We start from the raw sequence: 20,318 nt of genomic DNA on the forward strand, positions 1-20,318 counted from the left end.
CCTTTTTTTCTGTGGAACGTGCGGCCCATTATTTGATATAGTTATAATCCGTTTAGTTAACCGAAGACGTCTGCGACCCTTTTCTTCTTTTTTCTATACGATTCTGTTGCATCGCAGCTTTTTATTTTTTTTATTTTTTCTTTCCCTTTCTTTTTCTTTACCTCCCTTTATATGTATATATATATATATTTTTTTTTGTCTATATACATGTATATATGCGTCGTTAATATTATATAAATCTCAAACCGCACATTTTTTTTTCATCTACAAGAAATGAAAGAGATTCTTCGGGTATGTTCGTATTCATTTGATTACTTTTCATTAAAATAATCCAAGGCTTTTTTCTTACTACCTAATTAGAGATATTTTTAAAATGATTTTAAGACAAATATAAATACATTATATTTATTTAATATTTAATTTATCTATTATTAATACTTTTGTTTTTTTTTTATTTATCTTTTTCTTTTTTTCTTTTATCAATCTTTTATCAAAATGTAGATTTTGGCCGTTGTTCATATATTTTTTATATATACAGGATGTATTCGTATTGGTAGAATAAAGGGGTGTAATGAAAGTGGAGTAGGAGGGTTGATTCTACATGTAAAAATAGATTGGAAAAAGGGAGTTACATTTTTTTTTAAATACGAGAATTTTTTGATGATAATATTAAGATAATATTATATTATTTTGTAATTAAATTAATAACAATTAAACGTCATTTTTTTTCTGTTCTTGTTTATTCATAGGTGGTACTGAATTAACGTCCTTTTTTTAGGTTATATTATATAGATTATCATTAAACACAACTTAACAAACGAATAAAAAATAAATGACATTAAATATAACTAGGAATAATATTTATTTATTGATTTACCTATTTATTTATTTAACTTATCTTAATTTATTTTCTTTCTTTCTTTATCTATTAATTATATGTATAGATAATTTCTTTGAATTTGAAATTTTTGATTGTATTCATATTCCTATAAAATAAAAATAGTACAGTATTAATTGTTAACATTTAAATATTAATAATATTCTTTAATTTCTTTGAAACAATATTATAATGTAAAAATTAATAAATTATAGATAATAATTAATAATATTTACCGCGTATGCAAAACTGGAACGTCTCTCATACTTGTCAAAATTCAAATTGCAAAGTGCATATCGGGTAATTTCTTATATTAAATTCTACATTTTTATTGGTTGTCAAGATCTGCATTCTTATTGGATAAAAACGTTGCAATATTTATTACTGACCAATTAAAATTTGTGTTTTTTTACGTTGTTTTGATAACCTCAGATCATTTGTATTGTTACCATTGATGAAAATAATTCGAATGGCCGGTAAATCTGTTCTGACATTACTGATGATTTTTAGTTTATTAAGAAATTTTTATGTTTATGGTAATAAAACAATGAGTAATTATTCGGGAATACATTCTGTCGCATATGTCACCGTTCCAACTGTAGAAGTGGCTAAAAAATTGGCACAGTAAGATTATTTTATCAAATTTAAAAAATTACCTTCATATGTTTATGATTAAAAATAAAATGATATTTAAATTAATACAACAATATTTTTTTTCATTTGTGTCCACAGTGATATAGTAAAGAATAAATTGGCTGCTTGTGTTAATATTATTCCTCAAGTTATTTCAGTGTAAGCATTTATAAAATAAAATATTTATATTTACGTTGGTGCATAATATATATTTTGTATCTGTAAAAATGGAGATTTAATTTGTATTAATTAATTATACATATATAGGTATGAATGGGAAAATAAAATAAATGAAGATCCGGAACTTTTAATGGTAAGAATAATCAATAAATATTAGTAAATAAAAATATACTGTATATTATATTTTACTAATGATTATATGCAGATGATAAAAACGAGGACAGATACAGTTGATGCTTTGACAGATTATGTTAAGTAAGTTAAATATTATGTAGCTTTAATGTAACATAGAAAAAAAATCAATTAATCTGTTTTTTTTTCTTTCTTTTATATAGGAAAAACCATCCTTACACAGTATGTGAAGTAATTTCTTTACCTGTAAGTAAAATTTATCCAATCTTACTTTTATTCATTGATTGTTTTACTTTATATAAATAAATATTCATTTTTTTTTTTATACATAAAATAAAATCCATAAATGTATTTTTTTAATACAAAATTTAATTTTCAGATACAAAATGGTAATGAACAATACCTAAAATGGATCAGTGATACAGTACCACCTATGAATAAACAAGAACAGAAAGATGATGTTTAATTGTTATTAATGTAATTACAAAATAATATAATATTATCTTATATGAGATTATATATGAAACATAATAAATATATAAATAAATAAAAATCAATCATTATTATTATTATTATTATTATTATTGTAAAAATTATTTAATACAATGAGAAAATATTTGACTATGGAATGATTCATTTTTATTGTCTAATAATAAATATTGTAATAAAATAATGTTAAAACTATTGGATTGGCATTGATGATTCTTATAATAATTTCTATATGAATATACTAATATAACAAAAACCAAAAAATAAATACAACATCAATATCGATTATCTTCTTATATCAATAAAAATTGTCTTATGTTAATAATATTAATTTAAATTTGCTTATAAAGTAGTTTCACTACCAATCATTTAATTAAATGGTAGAAATAATTTGTAAGTAAAACATTTCTAGAATCTCAATTTATTTTTATACTATGTAGTTCCAACTTTTCTTTTTCTTTTTTTCTTTGTTTTAGTTCTATAAGGCACACACATTTTAAATAGTTCATATTCAACATTCATGAACAATTAATTCATATTCAATAAAATTTATTTAATTATTATTTCCTAACAAATTAATTTTGTATTAAATCAATAACATTTTTATATATACTTTAACAGCCTTTTAATAATTGTGTGATGCCAAATATATGTCACTATTAAATATGTAATTGTCAAAAATTTTACTTCTTCAACATATTTCAATCTTTTATGGTATGCGTAATTATATTTTTAATATGATATACACTATTATTTTATAGTGTATAATCAACTCAAATAATAATATAAAAATTATTTTGTGTCCTATTATCTCATCAAGTAAAATTTTGTTGTATCTTTGGATCCACATAATACGTTAGTATATTCTATGGTATGTAAAAGCAACAAATTGAATTAATTATATCTATGATTTATATGTTTCATTATATTTACTATGCTATCTGCCAGCATTATAACCTGGGTAAAGCAGTAACAATGCAGAAGCTAAAGACTCATTAACATCCATTTTAAAATCTTTCTCCATATTATGACGACACGATGGACAATAATGAACTCCAGATGAAAAGCTTCGTTTCAAACAAGTAAAACAAATACTATGAGCACAAGGTGTAGTTACAGGATTATTAACTACTTCTAAACAACAAACACAAGTAAATCTGTAAAGAAAAGAAGACCCGTATTTGATGAATGAATTTTACTTTTATCAAGGCTTATTTTGTAATACAAACCTTTCTGAAACTCGTTGTAGAAAAGCAGTCTTTCCATTTGGTAAAGCTAAACGACATTCATTCCAAATTTTGGCATTAGCAGTATCTTCGTCTATGAACTTTATAAGTTCAGTGTCCAATTTATAAATTTCACATTTTTGTTTCTTTTTGGTATGTACAATCTCCTTAGAGCTTGGTAATTCTTCATCTTCCAATTCAATAGCACGTTTTTTACTTGGTCGACTCTTTTTCATTGCTTCTAAGTAACCATCTGGATATAATGGTTTTAAACCAAGTGATTTTATTCTTGATTTACCTTCCCGAGTCCATGGAGCAGGAGCAGGATCATCCCTACGTAATAAGTATCTCCATACGCGAAAACCACTTTTACCCGTATCTGGATAATATTTGACCACCTTATATATACCATCATATCTATTATCAAAATAATAATCATTATATATAAATTTATATAATATATATTAAAAAATATAAATAAAAAGAAATAAAATAGAATTAGACAGATCAAGAAGATATTGTACATACCTGTTACCTTCTTTTGGTGCGTATTTACTATGCTTTGCAAGTTTAAAATTACGTACAACTCTTACAGGGATACCGCCTTTCCAATCCTCAGCTGTAGCTCCATTTACTGGATCAAGTTTAGCATTACAATTTAGTGCTAAAGCTTTATTCATCCTTGTTAATGTTTGATCACAACTTTGTTCGGCAGTTCTTTTATTTCCTGCAATTATTATAGAAAATAATCAAAAATACATGTTTATGTATACAAATTATCAGTATAATGAAATTTACAGAATTTCTTTATACCAGATAAATCCCTGCCTCCAGAACCAGTATACATAAATTCATCTCCATTATCGATATCATCTTCGTAACCCCCAGATAAGACAATGGAATATGCACAATCAGTTTCACGACCATGTATTCCAGCTATATGAGGCCTGTGTACACCAACTTCGGAAACCTTCAATAAAAAGATTAGAATATATATATATATATTATGCGCATACACTTAAACACATGTGTGGATATATATTATGTACCTGAACTCTATATATCCAACATGTACCAACTTCAACACCTGGTATAGGACCTCGATGATTTGGTGGGACTAAGCTACATTCTTTCGTTCTACCTACACAAGCCATTCCTTTTCCCCAATCCCTTTTATTACTACTTTCATTGGTATTAGTTTTCTTTTTAGGTTGCTTCAATTTATCTCCTGCCTTAAATAAATTCAATATTTTAATATTAAAATATTAAAAATTACTTTTAAAAAGAATTGATATACATATATATAAGAATAATCACCTACTTTAACAATTTCATTTTCATCATTTTTACATTCAGGACAGTACCAATAATCTTCTTCTGGTATTGATGTTAAAGGTGGATTTAAACAACGTAAATGAAATGCAAAATTGCATTCATCACAAAGTAATAAGTTATGTTCATCTTCTTTACCACTACAAATTCTACATCCACATTCTTTACAATCTTTATCAGGATTATCCATACAAATAGAGCACGAAGCCATTATACATCTTCGTTTACCATTACTTTTCATATGTTCTTCATCTTCTGGTGTTCTTTCAGATAAAAGTTTTGGATGTTCTATGGCATATACACCATTTTTGAGATTTATTTTACGGCCTTCCAGTTGATTGTCTCTATACGTATAAAGATAGATATATGTGTATTAATATAGATTTAAAAAATATAACATGTGAATAAAAATAATCGAGAAATTACCTGCCGATGTGTAAAGTTCCAATTAACTCTTGTGATTTTCTTTTCTTCTCAATTTTTGAAACTGTAAAATCATACCAAAGTCCTACTTCTTTGGGCTCGTCAACATTATGATTAACCATTACTTTTTCACCTGTCTTCAATTTTTCAACAGATATCAATTTTCTAGCACGTGGCCTAACAGATGCTTCAGGTACGTTAAACGTAGGCGCATGATTATCAAATTCCCATTGCATATTATAAATAATTTTATCTTCTTTTTTAAATATTTTTTTTATAATTGCTTCAAACCAAGCTCCATGTTGTTGATCAAGACAATCAACAGCATCTCCTGTTTTATAATATAAACTTTCAGTTTCTTCTAAATTTACATCTTCAGTAACTTCTCCTTCATTATTTTCTTTTATTCCTTTATTGTTATTCTTTTTATTATTGTCTTTGTTATTTTTATTATCTGCATTATCTTGTTTCATTTTTACCATTAGCTGTATAACATCATTTAAATTAACACTATAATCGTATAATTTATAACCATTTTCTAATTGTTTGCCACGAAAGAACAATCTTTGCATATCAACTTCTATTGATAACTCCTTTTCTATTTGATGCTAAAAATATGAAAATAATTCTTTTAATTTTACAACATATTCTACATGCGTGTTTGTGCATATATATGTATTAAAAAATTAATATAAAAAATATATATATTCTCTACAGAACAGTATAACCAAACTATTATAGATCTAGTACAAAATTAGTACAGATATATTAAATTATCATTCATAAAAGTTCAAAATAAAAATTGTCAACATAAGATAAAAATTATTTTGTAACCTCATAGACTAAGAGTATGAAATTATTACATACAAAATATTAATTAAATTGTTTTAACATTGTCATTCATTGTAATAATTTGAAAAATCATACCTTAAAATCCTCAACCTGGGTTAACTTAGAAATCGTTAATATCACCTCCTGTTTACCATCCATTGTTCTTACTTTAACATACATTTTGATAAACTTAGTTTTAACCTCTTTACAATATAATGATTACAATTAACGATTCTCTAATTTAAACAAATAAGTTGAATAAATCAACATTCACTTGTTTTAACTTCAATGAGATAAACTCTATTCTTAAGAGCACAACAATAATCATATCTCAATTATTCACTACTGTCAGTAAACTCACCACTCGTTAGCGTTTGGTGCAACTACGTTTGGCGGGAAATCATAGTTGCAATGTATGGAAAGATAGTCACGTGATAATTTTATGCCTAGTATAGGTTAGAAAAAAGGTGTATTTCCATTACTAAATATAAACAATGTTAAAGCTGTTTTCAATATATTACAATCAGGTGAATACAATTTTTGTAACTTAAAATAACCTAAATATTAACTTATATATATGTTAATATTTTAATCAAATTAATTTGATTACATATTATATATATATATATATATATTTACCTTATATCTTACAACAAACTATGTGTACGTATCTTTGTGTTATATGCAATCAGTTTGTAAATACACGAATGAATATATATATATATATATATATATATATATATATCACATATTAAGAAATTAAATAAATAGTATAAGATATGTTAATGCGCACGCGTGATAATATTCTCATAACATAATAAATACATAGCAATAAAACGATATTGACTCGTTAGATGCCTCTTAATGTATAATTTTTCATGATATTTTTTAGCAGATTAAAAATATATTACTATATTTACAGAAAAATTACTGAATAAATGATGGTCAGATATTTGATTTTAATGTAATTAAAAAATGAGTAATTATATGATAGTAAGATACAATCCAGAGTATTGAAAGAAAACTATAATATGTATATACATATATATATCATATATCGTTTGTTCTCTCTGATGAACATCTGAAGAAAATGGCCGCTACTACGCATCATTCTAGAACAAGATCGAGATGAAATATCCAGTAGATGGCGCATTATTAACCGGAACAACATAGTTTCGAATTCAAGGCAAGAAAAATAACATAAATAATAATAATAAGTGTATAATTATTAAAAAGATAATAATCATGTAAGAAAGATCAGTGAAATTTGTATAATACATATTGATAAATAATAAAATTGTGTAGTACATTTGACCAGTGAGTATTTTCGAGCGATACTGTGGCCATGTTTGTTTAGTTTCGAGGGGATGAAAAGTGAACAAGAACGAAGCTTTTGAATGGGACTCGCGGGGGAGTGGATACATCTTTAATTAGTCAAAGTTTGACGTGCGCGTGCTGATGAATTAAAGAATATGGTAAGCAGTGAAATATTTCAATTCTATTTAGCGTAATTCCTCAAGGTCGTAAGATTTTCGCGGGAAATTTTTGGGTGATAGTTTCGTTTAGTAGTAACGCCGCTAACGCCGACGCCGATGCCGCGGCGTAGTATTGCACTTTCAAACTTTCGATCGATTCGTATGTAGCCAAGATGAGTTCGTTAAGGGCGATGACCGACAAAAATGTCTTCTTTATTAAATGTCATTTAGATTTGTTTGTCAAAAAATTCTACCTACTAATAGGTATAGATAATCTCGATTTAATTGATGGGAACGTTATCTTGCATCACACCGCATACAAATCGATATATGCCTTAACATGAATATGTACTCTTAATTGTATGTATATGTCAACATACACATTTGAATGTTATCTATATATACATGTATATCTACATATGTATTATACATATCATCATAGTATATATGTATATATAGGTGTGTGCATACGCGCGACAAAATTCCACAGAACTTGGACGCTTCTTTTTTCGAACAATCGAACTTGTTTCCCGCGCAATTTCTAATCGATACAAACATAATAAACAAACGAAAAGTATATAGTGTTAATTGATATGCTTGATTAATTAAAAAGTGTTTGATAAACGAATTTTAAAATTTATTTGTTCCTCATGTGAACGACGGTTATTATTTTATATCGTTTAGAAACTTCGGCGGGATACGACAAATTTCAACAGACTCTTTGACACACACACACAACAGTAAGATAATTCATTAAAATTAAACAACGATAACACGAACGAAAATATGATTATTATTTTCTATTTTCAACGCAACTAAATATTACGAAAAAAAAAAAATTAATCAAAAGTATGTGCAATTAACAAATTTCTTATTTAAAATAATCTTTTATTTTCCTTTTTTTTTCTTCTTTCGATATAAAAATTAAAAGAACTTTTTGTATTTTGTACAGTGATCAAGCGCGTGTATTGTCAAGTTTTAAAAGAAGTTGTTAAAATGTATATTTAACATTAATGAAGAACTTCATGGGTGGTTAATAAAACATTGCTATTATCCAGAATGTTCTTGCTTGAGGCATTCTCTTTACTGATGTATAAAGCTGTTTGCTAAAGATAGCATACTCCTGAATCAGTAATCGTACATGTAACCAGATGAATATTTTTAGTCAAAGCTTGTTTGCTGATTTGGTGCATGAATTAGATTTATAAAAAGCAGAGTAAGGATAACTGCTTGAATTTAGTTAATATTTTATAATTATTGATAACATAAAGTATAAGAAATATTAATAATTATTAATGATTTTAATATCAAACTTTTAAGTATAATAAATAATAAAGTGTATTATTTATTTTAGGACATTTAATTTTTCTTTTGAAATGTGGTTAAGAAGTGAACATGTGAGTAGAAGACTGCGTGGCCGTTTATACATAAGCGGTGGGTTAAGAAGCAAAACGTCTATTGGCAGAACGCAAACAGCATCTCCACGGAAAGTACCATTCATCTCTAGCAGTAATCATCGCATAAATACTTTACGCAAATGCAGCAGATTAACTCGGTGGAGACTTAGATCTCCAAATTTTATAAAAGAGGTAAGTATGAAATTATTACATTAAAGATAATTTAGTTTAAAATATATGTGTAGTCACTTTACAATCTATACATTAAAGTATCAATTCTTAATATTTATCATTTCAATTTTAAAACACACATTATTATCTTCATCTGTTTATCACAAATGATCTTTGCAGGTCATTTATTCTTCACTATTTATTAACTCACAATTACTAACTAACCAACACTTAATGGTTAATGATTAATGAGTGACTGACAGATAGACAAGAATGTTAAATAATTAAAAACATTCTTTCTCGCTGAAACAAATAAAGAAAAACAAATTACTTAAGAAAGAATTGAAGCCGTTTGGTTAATACGCGGATTAATAGTCTGTATTCTCAAACAAGATTATTATCTTCGTAGGCTTGTAAAGAAAATGTTTTACATTTTGCCAAAACCTCGCCTAGTAGACGTGAGAGGGGCCCTCGTAGAAGAAAATGTATAAAACGGTCCATGGTCACATCAACTCCTCTACATCGCACTACACAGAAGGATATTATTCTAGTAAGTTTACAACGAGGAAAACATTTTTTTTTTATTGTTTCTTTCTATTTTGATGATTTACTTTACTTTTCTGTCTTAAATTTGCTTTTATCGATAACATAGAATTACATGTTCTTTTTTTGTAGCCACCTAAAGAAACAGTAGAATCTAAAATTTGTGAAGAATCCAAAGAGAACTGGAACATAGCGATTTTGTCACTTCATTCATCAAGTTCAAATACAGATTTATTTTCTGCACCAACACCATCACAGGATTTTAAATTTTCACCCGCAGGAACATCATCATTGATTGATCTAATGCCTCCAGCATCTCATTTAGGATCTCATTTAGACCTTACATATTTTCTTGATGACGAAGGAAATAGAAATACAGGTGCAATGACTGACTATGCATTTATATTATAATTCATTTTTGAATTTTATAATGTGTATATATATATATATATGTAAATTTAAATCTTCTTAACAATGTTATATTTTGCAGATATTCTGTCACTACATTACTCCGCACTTTCTTTATCAAATGAAATATCTGATGAAAATTATAGCTTAATGAACTCAACATCAATGTATAGCACTCGCACTACATATTCATCGGAGAAATATTTTGGAAGTGGAAAATATCCTTATATCAATAACAATGAGAACAATAGTAGTATATCAAAAAGTCAATATACCATTGAAAATAATTCATTCAAATATGAAGGAACTGTGGATTTTTCCACTCCAAAATATAATACTTCTGCAAATGTATATGATATAGATGGTCATCATCCTTCTGATACTAATGGTAACATTAATATGAAATATGATGCTGAAGATATTGACAGCGAATATCATGACGCCGAATATATGGAAGTTGGTAGCGAAGAGATAGTAGAAACTTGTGATGTCGAAAATATGGTTACTCAAGTACAAGAAGAATGGGAGCCATTTGATCCATATGTTTTTATTAAACATTTACCACCTTTGACACCAGCAATGAGAGCCAGATGTCCGGCTTTACCTCTTAAAACACGAAGTAGTCCAGAATTTAGTTTAGTATTAGATTTGGTATGTAATACCTTTGTTTTACAGATAAACAGCTGTTTAATTATAATAATCAATTTTTCTTTATTGTAGGATGAAACTCTCGTACATTGTAGTTTGCAAGAGTTATCTGATGCAGCGTTTCAATTCCCAGTAGTTTTTCAAGATATAACATACACAGTGTTTGTTAGAACAAGACCATTTTTTCGTGAATTTTTGGAACACGTTTCATCGCTATATGAAGTAATACTCTTTACTGCCAGTAAACGAGTATACGCAAACAAATTAATGAACCTTTTGGACCCAACAAGAAAATTAATTAAATATCGCTTATTCAGAGAACATTGTGTATGTGTTAATGGAAATTATATTAAAGATTTATCTATACTTGGAAGAGATTTATCAAAAACTGTGATCATCGATAATAGCCCTCAAGCATTTGGATATCAAGTAAGTTTTATTTTCTTTCTAACATCATCTTCAAATTTATATTAATTAAATTTTTTTTTGTATTTTTTTTTTATACAGTTAGAAAATGGCATCCCTATAGAAAGCTGGTTTGCTGACCGTTCAGATAATGAACTAATGAAGTTATTACCATTTTTAGAAAATTTAGTTAATTGGGTATGTTATATTTTATTATTGTGAATATATGTAAGAAATAAAACTTATATCCTTCTTTTTATATATAGGGTGGAGATGTTAGACCACACATTAGAGAACAATTTCGATTGTTCAGTTTTTTACCACCAGATTAATTAAGGTACCATATTAAAATTTAGTACTGGCTGAAATATAGGATTAAAAAAAAAATAATAATAAATCCTATTATCACAGTCATCAGATGTGCGTGAAAGCATGTGTGCAATGTGTATATCCGTGGTGAAAAAAAAAGCAAACGATAATTCTATACGCGTATATCACATTACGCGTGTAACGTTATATTCAATGCAATGTCTTAAGAGAGTGTGCCTGATGAAGAATAGAACGAAATTCATAGACCTTACAGGTCTATAAACATTATTTGTTGTTTAAAGGATAATTGTTTCTCTAATGGAAGGAACACTTTACAAAAAAAGTTTATTGATATTTCACTAATTATCTTTATCCATAAATATAACAAATATTAGTGAACGACATTGAACAGTTTCATGCAATCTTAAGAGATAGTTCATACTTTCCAGTTCCATAATGGAATCACTTTCGAATGTCTACCGTTACATAGTAATACAAATACAACATAAATTTAAGAATATCTTCGAAGATTTCATGTTGCACCAGGATTACAAATTTCTTTATATATCAGATCTATGTTCTCTAATAATTTAGTGGTATCACAATATTAGCATTACTAATTACGATCATATGTAATGCATATTTACAAATTATTTTTGTTTTATTCTTTTTTTGAAATTTTATTTTTTTAAATTTTATTTCATTTTCTTTGATTTTATTTTATTTTATTTTATTTTGAATTATTTGAATATGCCTAACAATATCATAAATAATATTTAATACTTTATCTATATACAATATATAAATATATATAAATATATAATTCATTAATTTTCTACATTATTTATAAAATTAGTTCCTTTCAGTAATAGTATTTCATATAACAATAGTTTTTATAAATAATGCATTTTTATTTAAGTCCAATGAATTTCTGAAAACAATTATTTTATTTTTTCAAAGAACTATGCATTTCTTTTTATTCTTTTTATATTATAAAATATGATATTCCACATATAAAATATTTCCTAAAAGTATGATATAATTATTGTTGCGTCAATTTGTTTTGTTCATTATGTATTCTTGTTATTCTAGTAAATCATATAATTTATTAAAGTTAGTAATGAGTAATAATTATACAGAATATAATTCGAAAATATATTTATGAATATGGGGGGAAAAGAGAACATAATAATAATTGTCAAATTGTTTTCTTTTTCCGAGAGAAAATAATATAAATTATATTGGTTATAATTAATATTTAATAATATTGCTATAAAAAAAGACAATGAAAATAAGAAAAATGATACTTGAAAAGTTTGAAATGTTATAATCTTTTTCTAATAATATGCCAACTCTCTTTTCTCCTTCATTCCCGTTCTTGAATTAATGGCATTGCAACAATGAATAAATAGCGTCATTTATTTTTCACATACATATACTTTTCATAGTAAATACAAGAACACTTTGTTTAGAAGCATATAAACATAGACGAATAAATCTCCAAACATTTTCTGACTTCCAAATATACATACAATTATACTTATTTTCATTGCATTTAACTTCTAAGTACATTTTAAGTATATACTTATAATTACAATAGATGCAGATGAATTTGCAATAAACATGCAAAATGGTGGGAGTAAAAATTATAGAGTACAATATTCAGAGACGAATAATGAGCTATCAAATATGTACCTTAAGTACAAAATGTTAATTATATTACAAATATTTGGCAGTAGAGTTGTTTAAAGATGAGAGTAATTCGTATTCACAAATTTAGTAAAAGCTTTTATGGGAACATTTTGAAATAGTTTTACTATAAATGTATTTTATTAAGCTTAAGTCATTATGGTAAATCATTGTTATTTCAATAAAGGACAAAATATCAACTTGGAGACTATTTGCTTATAAATATATAGAAAAGTGACATACTCATCATAGTTACATGAAAAATATGATCTCAATCTGATAATGATTAATAAAATGAAAAATCTTTGGTTAATTACATTGTTACTATAAAGTATTATAGCCTGAAGATTGTTTGAATACATTATGGATAAGAATATATTAGTAATTATATAATTATATGTATGTGTGTGTGTAATATAATTATATAATTATACACGATAGGTAAATGCAGGTTTATAAAATCATATGTAATTTATAATCTGTATCAAAAAAAAAAAAAAAAAAAAAAATCCAAGCTAAGATAATACATAACGTTATATCAAGAAAAATGTATTGTCTTAGAAATTTTTATGATTTTCACACAAAAAAAATAACCACACGCACATGGTTTGCATCAAATTTTAAATTGCATCACAATTTTCAATCACATTATTATAATATATGCTTACCATATGCATTTATTAACATCTCATATACATCAAAAGTTTATATATTCTTTCATTATCAACTGTTGCATATTTTTTGAGTTATTCTATACAAAACATGTATACCAATATTAACTACCTGTAAAACAGTACATTCAACCAGTAATGTTAGAAAATAATTGTGAGAATCTTTAATGCTAATAATAAAATTTTAGAAAATGTCATACTCCAATAATCATGATATATGAATTGATTTTTACAAAACCTTGATTTTCTCTTTTAAACATATATTTTATATATATATATATATATTTTTTACTTTTCATCAAGAATAAAGAAATGTTGTGTGTGTTAGAATTGTTTATTATCTTGTGTTTTTGCAATAGTTTAATCCAAATGACAAGGTCTCATTCGAAAGATAAAAAATAAATACACAAAATTACTTTCTTCGATTGTTTGAAAAAATATTATCTTTTTTTTTAAACAATATTTGTTTTTTTCTTTTGCAAAAAATGTTTTATCAATTCTTTCTAACATGTCATTTATTTTGACATTATTTTAATTATTAAATAGCACAAAATATATTTTACTCATTGTGCTAGATTAATTATACAATCATTATTATTCTAATAAAATAATAATAAATACATTTAATATTGAACATAAGTTGATATTTTTATTATATTTTTTATATTCAATGTCATTGTACACCATCATGGTTTATTTAACATAACATTTCTTTACAATATCTGATTCTAACAAATTTAATAATATATGTTCATGTGTGCATTTGGAAAAAAGTCAGATATAAATGACATCAACATTTAAAACAACATATAACAACTATCTATAAGAATAACAGAAACGCTGGACACAAGAAACATGTATCTAATGATAAATAAATGTTAACTATTATACATGTTTACTATACAGGTAAGTGACACAAATATTAAATGTACACAATTTTTATTTGTAAAATGTTCCCAAAATAGTAAGCTCCATAGAAAATCAATAAAGTCGTGTAAAAGATACAAACATTTCAACATACTTTGCAGAAAAATATTATTGTAAGATATTAATTATATTGTCTCGTTTTAAATAATAATTCATTATTGTTAATATTATTTCAAATTCTTTTATCTTTATTATTAAATCTTTAAGAAATAAAAAAGGAAACAGTAATACGTAACATATATTTACTAATGTCGGTATTTGATAATAATTAAAATAATTATAATATACCAGATTAAAGAATTTGATATAATAAATATAATATTATTTATAAAAATCATTAATTTTTACATATTATGAAAGAATATATATTAAAGTTTTATTATGATTATAATTTAAATATTATCATATATTACTTATACATGATTCTAAACGTCAAATGATTTATAATAAAATTGACTAGAAAAATATCAAATAAATTTGTTAAATAAATTGTTAAAAAAAGATCTTTATATCCAAAAAGAATTATATTACTCTGTTCTATTATTTAAAAACATGCTTAAAAAACAGATGCATATTGTATTTCAACTAAAAACATAATATTAGCAAGCACAATACATATACAACTTTAAATAGTAATTACCTGTCCTTTATCAATAATTGCATTGAGATTAATAAAAAAGTATATATTTTAAAAAGAAAGCTTAAAAAATATGAGATTAAACAAATTTTCTGTATAAAATTATAAGCGTTATATATGATATAAATGATATATACTTAATATCGGTACAAGTAGCATGAACATTATACACAGATATATAAAAAATAACTCTTTCATCTTTTTAATACGAGAACAGAGTATTATTACCATAATCAATGTTTTAATAATAACTAAACAAAAAAACAAAAATAAAGAAAAAACTTTTCGCCGAGCAATAAGAACACCTTGTATAAGTTTTATATTATACTCTTGCAATAATTATAATTCTCCTTAGATGTGTCACTTATCTCTCGCCTCCAACGTTTTGTTAATCTATTAGACTGATAATGTTTGTAGAGGGAATAATGCTGAAAAATGTTATATTTGTTATAAACTATCTATTAACTAAATATTATTCTACATTCAACACTAACATGTCACTAATAATATATATTCAGCTATCTTGTTAACAATTACAATACGTGATTCATCACACTATCTTTTAACTCGAACTTCAAGTATATTGATGTTAATATCTTTTTCGATTGTATTTGGATTCTTTTTAACATTTTATTGATGTAATAATAAATGAATCCATAAATGGATATTCATTATATATAAACGAATGTATTTATTGTATATTGCAAACATTTCTACTGATATTTTCATCTTTAGTAGCATCCGTTGCATAACATAGGAACTTTATTGTGCTATAATCAGTATAACTCAATTCAATATACTTGCAGTTCGAGTGTAGCCTTATCTAATCATCCGAACGTTGAAAATACCTATTCTCGATGCGTTTGCAGAGATTCACAAGCGATGGAAAATTCTTAACAATATTCGCTAGTACGTTGTTTGGAAGAGGTGTTGTAATAATCGTAAATATGTGCCCAAAAACTAGGGCATCCAATTCGTTTGGATTTCTAAATAATTAATAATAATTATTATTAATATTATTATAGAAATAATAATGAAGAATATTAGTAATATTATGAATATTATAATTAATAAATAAAATCTATAAAGACGTGTGGGATTTTAATAATACGTATATTTCAATGCAAAACTTTCATGTATTATTTCGCGAAAGATAATTTATATATATAAATGAACAATATTCATAGAATGAATGAATCTTCTGATAATGAAGGAAGAGATTCAAGAGAAGCTAAGCTATACAACAAAGAATCTTCTGATGGTTTTTCTATTATTTCAAAGTCCTTTATAAGAGAATCATTTTCTGGTGTATCTTCTTTCTTTTCGTTAAAGTAAATATTATTGATTTCATAAGTATGTTTCATAAGTCCAGGAAAGGAATGAATAATTATGGAAATTTCTTGAGTGGATGGAAAGAAATGGAATTTAGAAAGGGCTTTTATATGACCGTATACCAGAGCGTCAAATTCTGTGGGTCTTAAAAGTTACATTTGAATATTATAATTCTGTTACTTTTAGTACGTATAAAAATGAAAGTGAAATTATATGTTTAGTGTATAATATATTAAAACTACTTACTCGTTACCAAAAAAGAAGTTTCTTTCATTCAATCTTTCCGATAATATCACACAACAGTTTTTAACTTCATCAGCGACTTCTTTCAAAGTTTTATTATACCAACCAAGTACATTGAGCCTTTTTATAACTTGCTTTCTCTTTTGCCAATTTAAATAATGATTAAGGGGCCAAGGATAAGCACTTCCATGTCTTTGTTTAGTTACTTCTTCTAACGTCGTTGAATCAACCCAACAAATGTAAAGTTCTGCATTAACAAAAACATTGTTGACTAATGAAATATAAGCTTTCATATCTGATTTATCTTCAGGTTTTAAATGATTGGATAAACTTGTTCCTTTGTTAGAAATAAACGACACTATATTGTCAAACTCAGATAATACAAATGCACCGCATTTAATGAAAGGTAAAGAACCGGTTGGTGACATATACTCGGCATCCCTTTTTGATATTATTTCAAACTCCAAATTACACATTTTGAGAAAAGCTTGGACAGCAAGACAATTAGCATTGTCTGGCAATAATATTTGTTCTACTTCAAATGGTTGATACAATTGTATCATTTGAGGCCATGGTTCCTGAGCTGTAAAAATACATCAAATATAAATACTTTATCAATAAATAATATTACAAATTATTAACAACATAAAATATTTCAATCAAAAGTTATTAAAAAACATAAACAAGTAGAAAACAGAGACTAATTTCTTATAAGAAATATACAATTTATAAATGGGTCATTAGTAAAATAAAGTGAGGTTAGATTTTAATAATTTAACTGATAATTAATAAATAAAAGTCTAATAAAATGATTTGAATAAAAATTACCTCCAAGCTCTAAAGTAATTGCATCTGCTGTTAATTCACCAGGCATGTTAAAGTTAAATATAATTAATTTATTAGAATAAAACTTTATATTAATTTGCTTATGAACCAAGTAACAGAACCTCACAAAACATACAGAGATCTAATGTAAGTACCAAAACAGAAAAATATTCAACTAATTTCAATACATTTTATTGATAAAAAAAACTTAAACAAAGTTTTTTAATAATTAAAAAATGAATAATGTTAAGTTTTAATATCCTATTATTTAATAATATATGTATATCACATAAAGTATTATAAGTAAGATGTGTGTGTGGAAATCACTTTTTCACTCGAATTTCGATAATAAATTGAATCGATATTTAAGAATAATCATGTTCAAACAAATATTTTTAAATTAATTAATAATAATAATATAAATGAATAAAATAGTAATTTTTTATTTATCAATGTATTTCTTTTTATTTACTAACCATCATTGTTAATTTTTGTTTTACCATAAATTATAGTACCAAAAGAAGTATCCATCAAAGAATAATTTGAAAATTGTAAATACAATTGTCTCACATCAAATATAAATAATGTCTAACATTAATACTTTGTTTTTAATTTGAATAGTATTGATTTTAGAAATATTTGTATTTGTAAAAGTTTTTTTTTTGTCTTTAAATGATATTGCTAAAATGCATCAGATATACACATAAAACATATTATTAATTATTTATATCCAAAAATTATTTATACTGTCTTTATAAATAATTTTTATTCTTTAAATTTTTACTTATTTAATATCACTAGTTATAACAAAATTTAAATTTAAAAATCGGAACTAACTACGTTAGTAAAAAATTTGTTTTTCCATTTTCTTTATCACAATTACGAGTATGCATGGTAACATCGATAATGTTATCATTAACAACAATTAATAGTAAAATAATTCGAAGACATAATAAAGGAGAATAATAATGACATTTGCATTGATGATTCGAATTATTTTTTGTTAATTTATTTAATATTGTTTCTTAATACCATACAATAAAAAACAAATATAACCTTAACAATATAACATATCAAGTTCTTAGTTTTCTTCAAATGTTACAAATATTTGTAAAAAATTAATTAAGTGTATAAAATATCTTTGTTAATATATACATAAATGTATATTTCATATATCTATGATTTAATAAAAAAAAAACCTTCAGCTTTTCAGTAAAAAGTAAGTTAATTTGTTAGTATTCTTTCTGTAACATTTTTACATTCCAAATTTAATAGATAATGTTGCAATGAATTCATATTGATTTCTTGCCATTATACAAATAATTTGAAGTAGTTTCCATCATTGCAATCGTTTCTTGCAAAAGCCTTGTGTAGTTCTACGACTGCCTGGAGGACATGTTTTCGTTTTATTTATTAGAGGACCTCCAATTATTATATGAGGTCCAATTTCGGTTTTTTCACATTCTAGTTGAAAAGTAGTTTCATTGATGCCTAGCACATCAGGTTCGCAAGGACCACCCTTTGTTTTAAGAGGATAACAAATATTATTGTATTTAACTAAACCATCGTGTAAACATGGATTTTTAACACATTGCGCAGTTGATTCTCCTTGAGGAAGAGCAATGTAATAATTCGGAGGACAGGGTCCTTGGCTATAAGCTTCATAACAAGAATCATTTGAAGGAAGATATAAGTATCTTGGCACACAATCGCACACAGAAACATTAGTTCCTTGAATAGGATAAAGATACATATTTTCGGGACAATTATCCAGTGTTGATCCACTTACTTCCTCTTTTACCTGAACACAAAAATAATACATTCTTTCACTTCACAATATAATTAATTTATTTTTATAAAGTATATCATCTTTATAGTATAGTTACATACTGTTGATTTATTTTTATATGCATTATAATCATCTGGAAATACAACTTCTTGACATAAACTAATACCAATGTATATTAAAAATACACTGCTAAACAATATTAACTTCATTTTAAATAAAACTCTATTATTTTATACGTCTGTTTAATGCAACTACGTTTTCCTACTCAATGTCCTTCAATGTCCTTCAAAAATTGCAAATTATTAAATTATGCTGGATATACAAAGTCCGTTTATAGAAGATACACTAGCGCTACTTCTTTAATCATTTTTATTTTTTATGGACATTTATCGATAGAATTGATTAAGTTTGATTAGGTCATTTTAATCCTGTTTCATTCAATAAATACTTGCAATATAAATATTAGAATGAATATTAATCTACATACATATCCCAGTGAACACACCAATGTAACCGAGACATCACATTAACAGAACGAAAAACTTTAGGTTAGGTAAACCGTAAATAACATACGGGTCACATGTGAGTCACATGTTATATGTGACACAATAAATTATATTTCGTACATTGAAAAAAAGTAACGAAAGTAAAAACGATAAAATTAGGAATTTCAAATTTTTTTCCCTGAAAATATTTATACTTTTTTTTTTTATAACAAAGGTATAT

At 25.4% G+C, this 20,318-nt stretch overlaps 5 protein-coding genes across 12 annotated transcripts; 2 read left to right on the forward strand and 3 right to left on the reverse strand.

The window, feature by feature from the left end:
* Positions 1 to 1,215: 1,215 nt before the first annotated feature.
* On the forward strand, positions 1,216 to 2,379 carry CUTA (cutA divalent cation tolerance homolog). Its single transcript, XM_015327633.2, has 6 exons — positions 1,216 to 1,501; positions 1,610 to 1,669; positions 1,778 to 1,823; positions 1,896 to 1,945; positions 2,026 to 2,068; positions 2,202 to 2,379. The coding sequence occupies exons 1-6, from the start codon at positions 1,332 to 1,334 to the stop codon at positions 2,286 to 2,288; spliced, it is 456 nt and encodes a 151-aa protein (XP_015183119.1). The 5' UTR covers positions 1,216 to 1,331; the 3' UTR covers positions 2,289 to 2,379.
* On the reverse strand, positions 1,600 to 6,821 carry UHRF1 (ubiquitin-like with PHD and ring finger domains 1). 2 transcript variants are annotated; one of them, XM_089179093.1, is made up of 10 exons: positions 6,763 to 6,821; positions 6,485 to 6,569; positions 6,220 to 6,359; positions 5,296 to 5,900; positions 4,859 to 5,213; positions 4,587 to 4,769; positions 4,351 to 4,507; positions 4,066 to 4,264; positions 3,541 to 3,954; positions 2,512 to 3,468 (listed from the first exon to the last, which is right to left on the reverse strand). In XM_089179093.1, the coding sequence occupies exons 3-10, from the start codon at positions 6,301 to 6,303 to the stop codon at positions 3,249 to 3,251; spliced, it is 2,217 nt and encodes a 738-aa protein (XP_089035219.1). In that variant the 5' UTR covers positions 6,304 to 6,359; positions 6,485 to 6,569; positions 6,763 to 6,821; the 3' UTR covers positions 2,512 to 3,248. The 2 variants fall into 2 exon arrangements, with proteins under 2 accessions (XP_015183118.1, XP_089035219.1); XM_015327632.2 differs by lacking the exons at positions 2,512 to 3,468; positions 6,763 to 6,821 and adding an exon at positions 1,600 to 1,729 and having other exon boundaries at positions 6,220 to 6,676.
* A 419-nt stretch (positions 6,822 to 7,240) lies between these two features.
* On the forward strand, positions 7,241 to 13,368 carry LOC107069908 (uncharacterized). 6 transcript variants are annotated; one of them, XM_089179103.1, is made up of 9 exons: positions 7,241 to 7,598; positions 8,551 to 8,814; positions 8,953 to 9,187; positions 9,576 to 9,716; positions 9,842 to 10,088; positions 10,200 to 10,768; positions 10,838 to 11,194; positions 11,273 to 11,368; positions 11,437 to 13,368. In XM_089179103.1, the coding sequence occupies exons 3-9, from the start codon at positions 8,975 to 8,977 to the stop codon at positions 11,500 to 11,502; spliced, it is 1,689 nt and encodes a 562-aa protein (XP_089035229.1). In that variant the 5' UTR covers positions 7,241 to 7,598; positions 8,551 to 8,814; positions 8,953 to 8,974; the 3' UTR covers positions 11,503 to 13,368. The 6 variants fall into 6 exon arrangements, with proteins under 6 accessions (XP_089035229.1, XP_015183106.1, XP_089035230.1 ...); XM_089179104.1 differs by lacking the exon at positions 7,241 to 7,598 and adding an exon at positions 8,061 to 8,447; XM_089179105.1 differs by lacking the exon at positions 7,241 to 7,598 and adding an exon at positions 8,061 to 8,338.
* Positions 13,369 to 13,654: 286 nt separating this feature from the next.
* Positions 13,655 to 18,436, reverse strand: LOC107069913 (metaxin-2). 2 transcript variants are annotated; one of them, XM_089179106.1, is made up of 5 exons: positions 18,280 to 18,436; positions 17,807 to 17,833; positions 16,982 to 17,561; positions 16,252 to 16,389; positions 13,655 to 15,831 (listed from the first exon to the last, which is right to left on the reverse strand). In XM_089179106.1, exons 1-5 carry the CDS (start codon positions 18,332 to 18,334, stop codon positions 15,792 to 15,794), a joined length of 840 nt encoding a protein of 279 aa, XP_089035232.1. In that variant the 5' UTR covers positions 18,335 to 18,436; the 3' UTR covers positions 13,655 to 15,791. The 2 variants fall into 2 exon arrangements, with proteins under 2 accessions (XP_089035232.1, XP_015183116.1); XM_015327630.2 differs by lacking the exon at positions 18,280 to 18,436 and having other exon boundaries at positions 17,807 to 18,138.
* A 347-nt stretch (positions 18,437 to 18,783) lies between these two features.
* On the reverse strand, positions 18,784 to 20,059 carry LOC107069884 (uncharacterized). Its single transcript, XM_015327567.2, has 2 exons — positions 19,694 to 20,059; positions 18,784 to 19,604 (listed from the first exon to the last, which is right to left on the reverse strand). Exons 1-2 carry the CDS (start codon positions 19,799 to 19,801, stop codon positions 19,143 to 19,145), a joined length of 570 nt encoding a protein of 189 aa, XP_015183053.2. The 5' UTR covers positions 19,802 to 20,059; the 3' UTR covers positions 18,784 to 19,142.
* Positions 20,060 to 20,318: the final 259 nt, after the last annotated feature.

Source organism: Polistes dominula, unplaced genomic scaffold (assembly GCF_049000335.1).
Source record: "Polistes dominula isolate Pdom_NZ unplaced genomic scaffold, Pdom_raw_medaka contig_37, whole genome shotgun sequence".
NCBI lineage: Eukaryota > Metazoa > Arthropoda > Insecta > Hymenoptera > Vespidae > Polistes > Polistes dominula.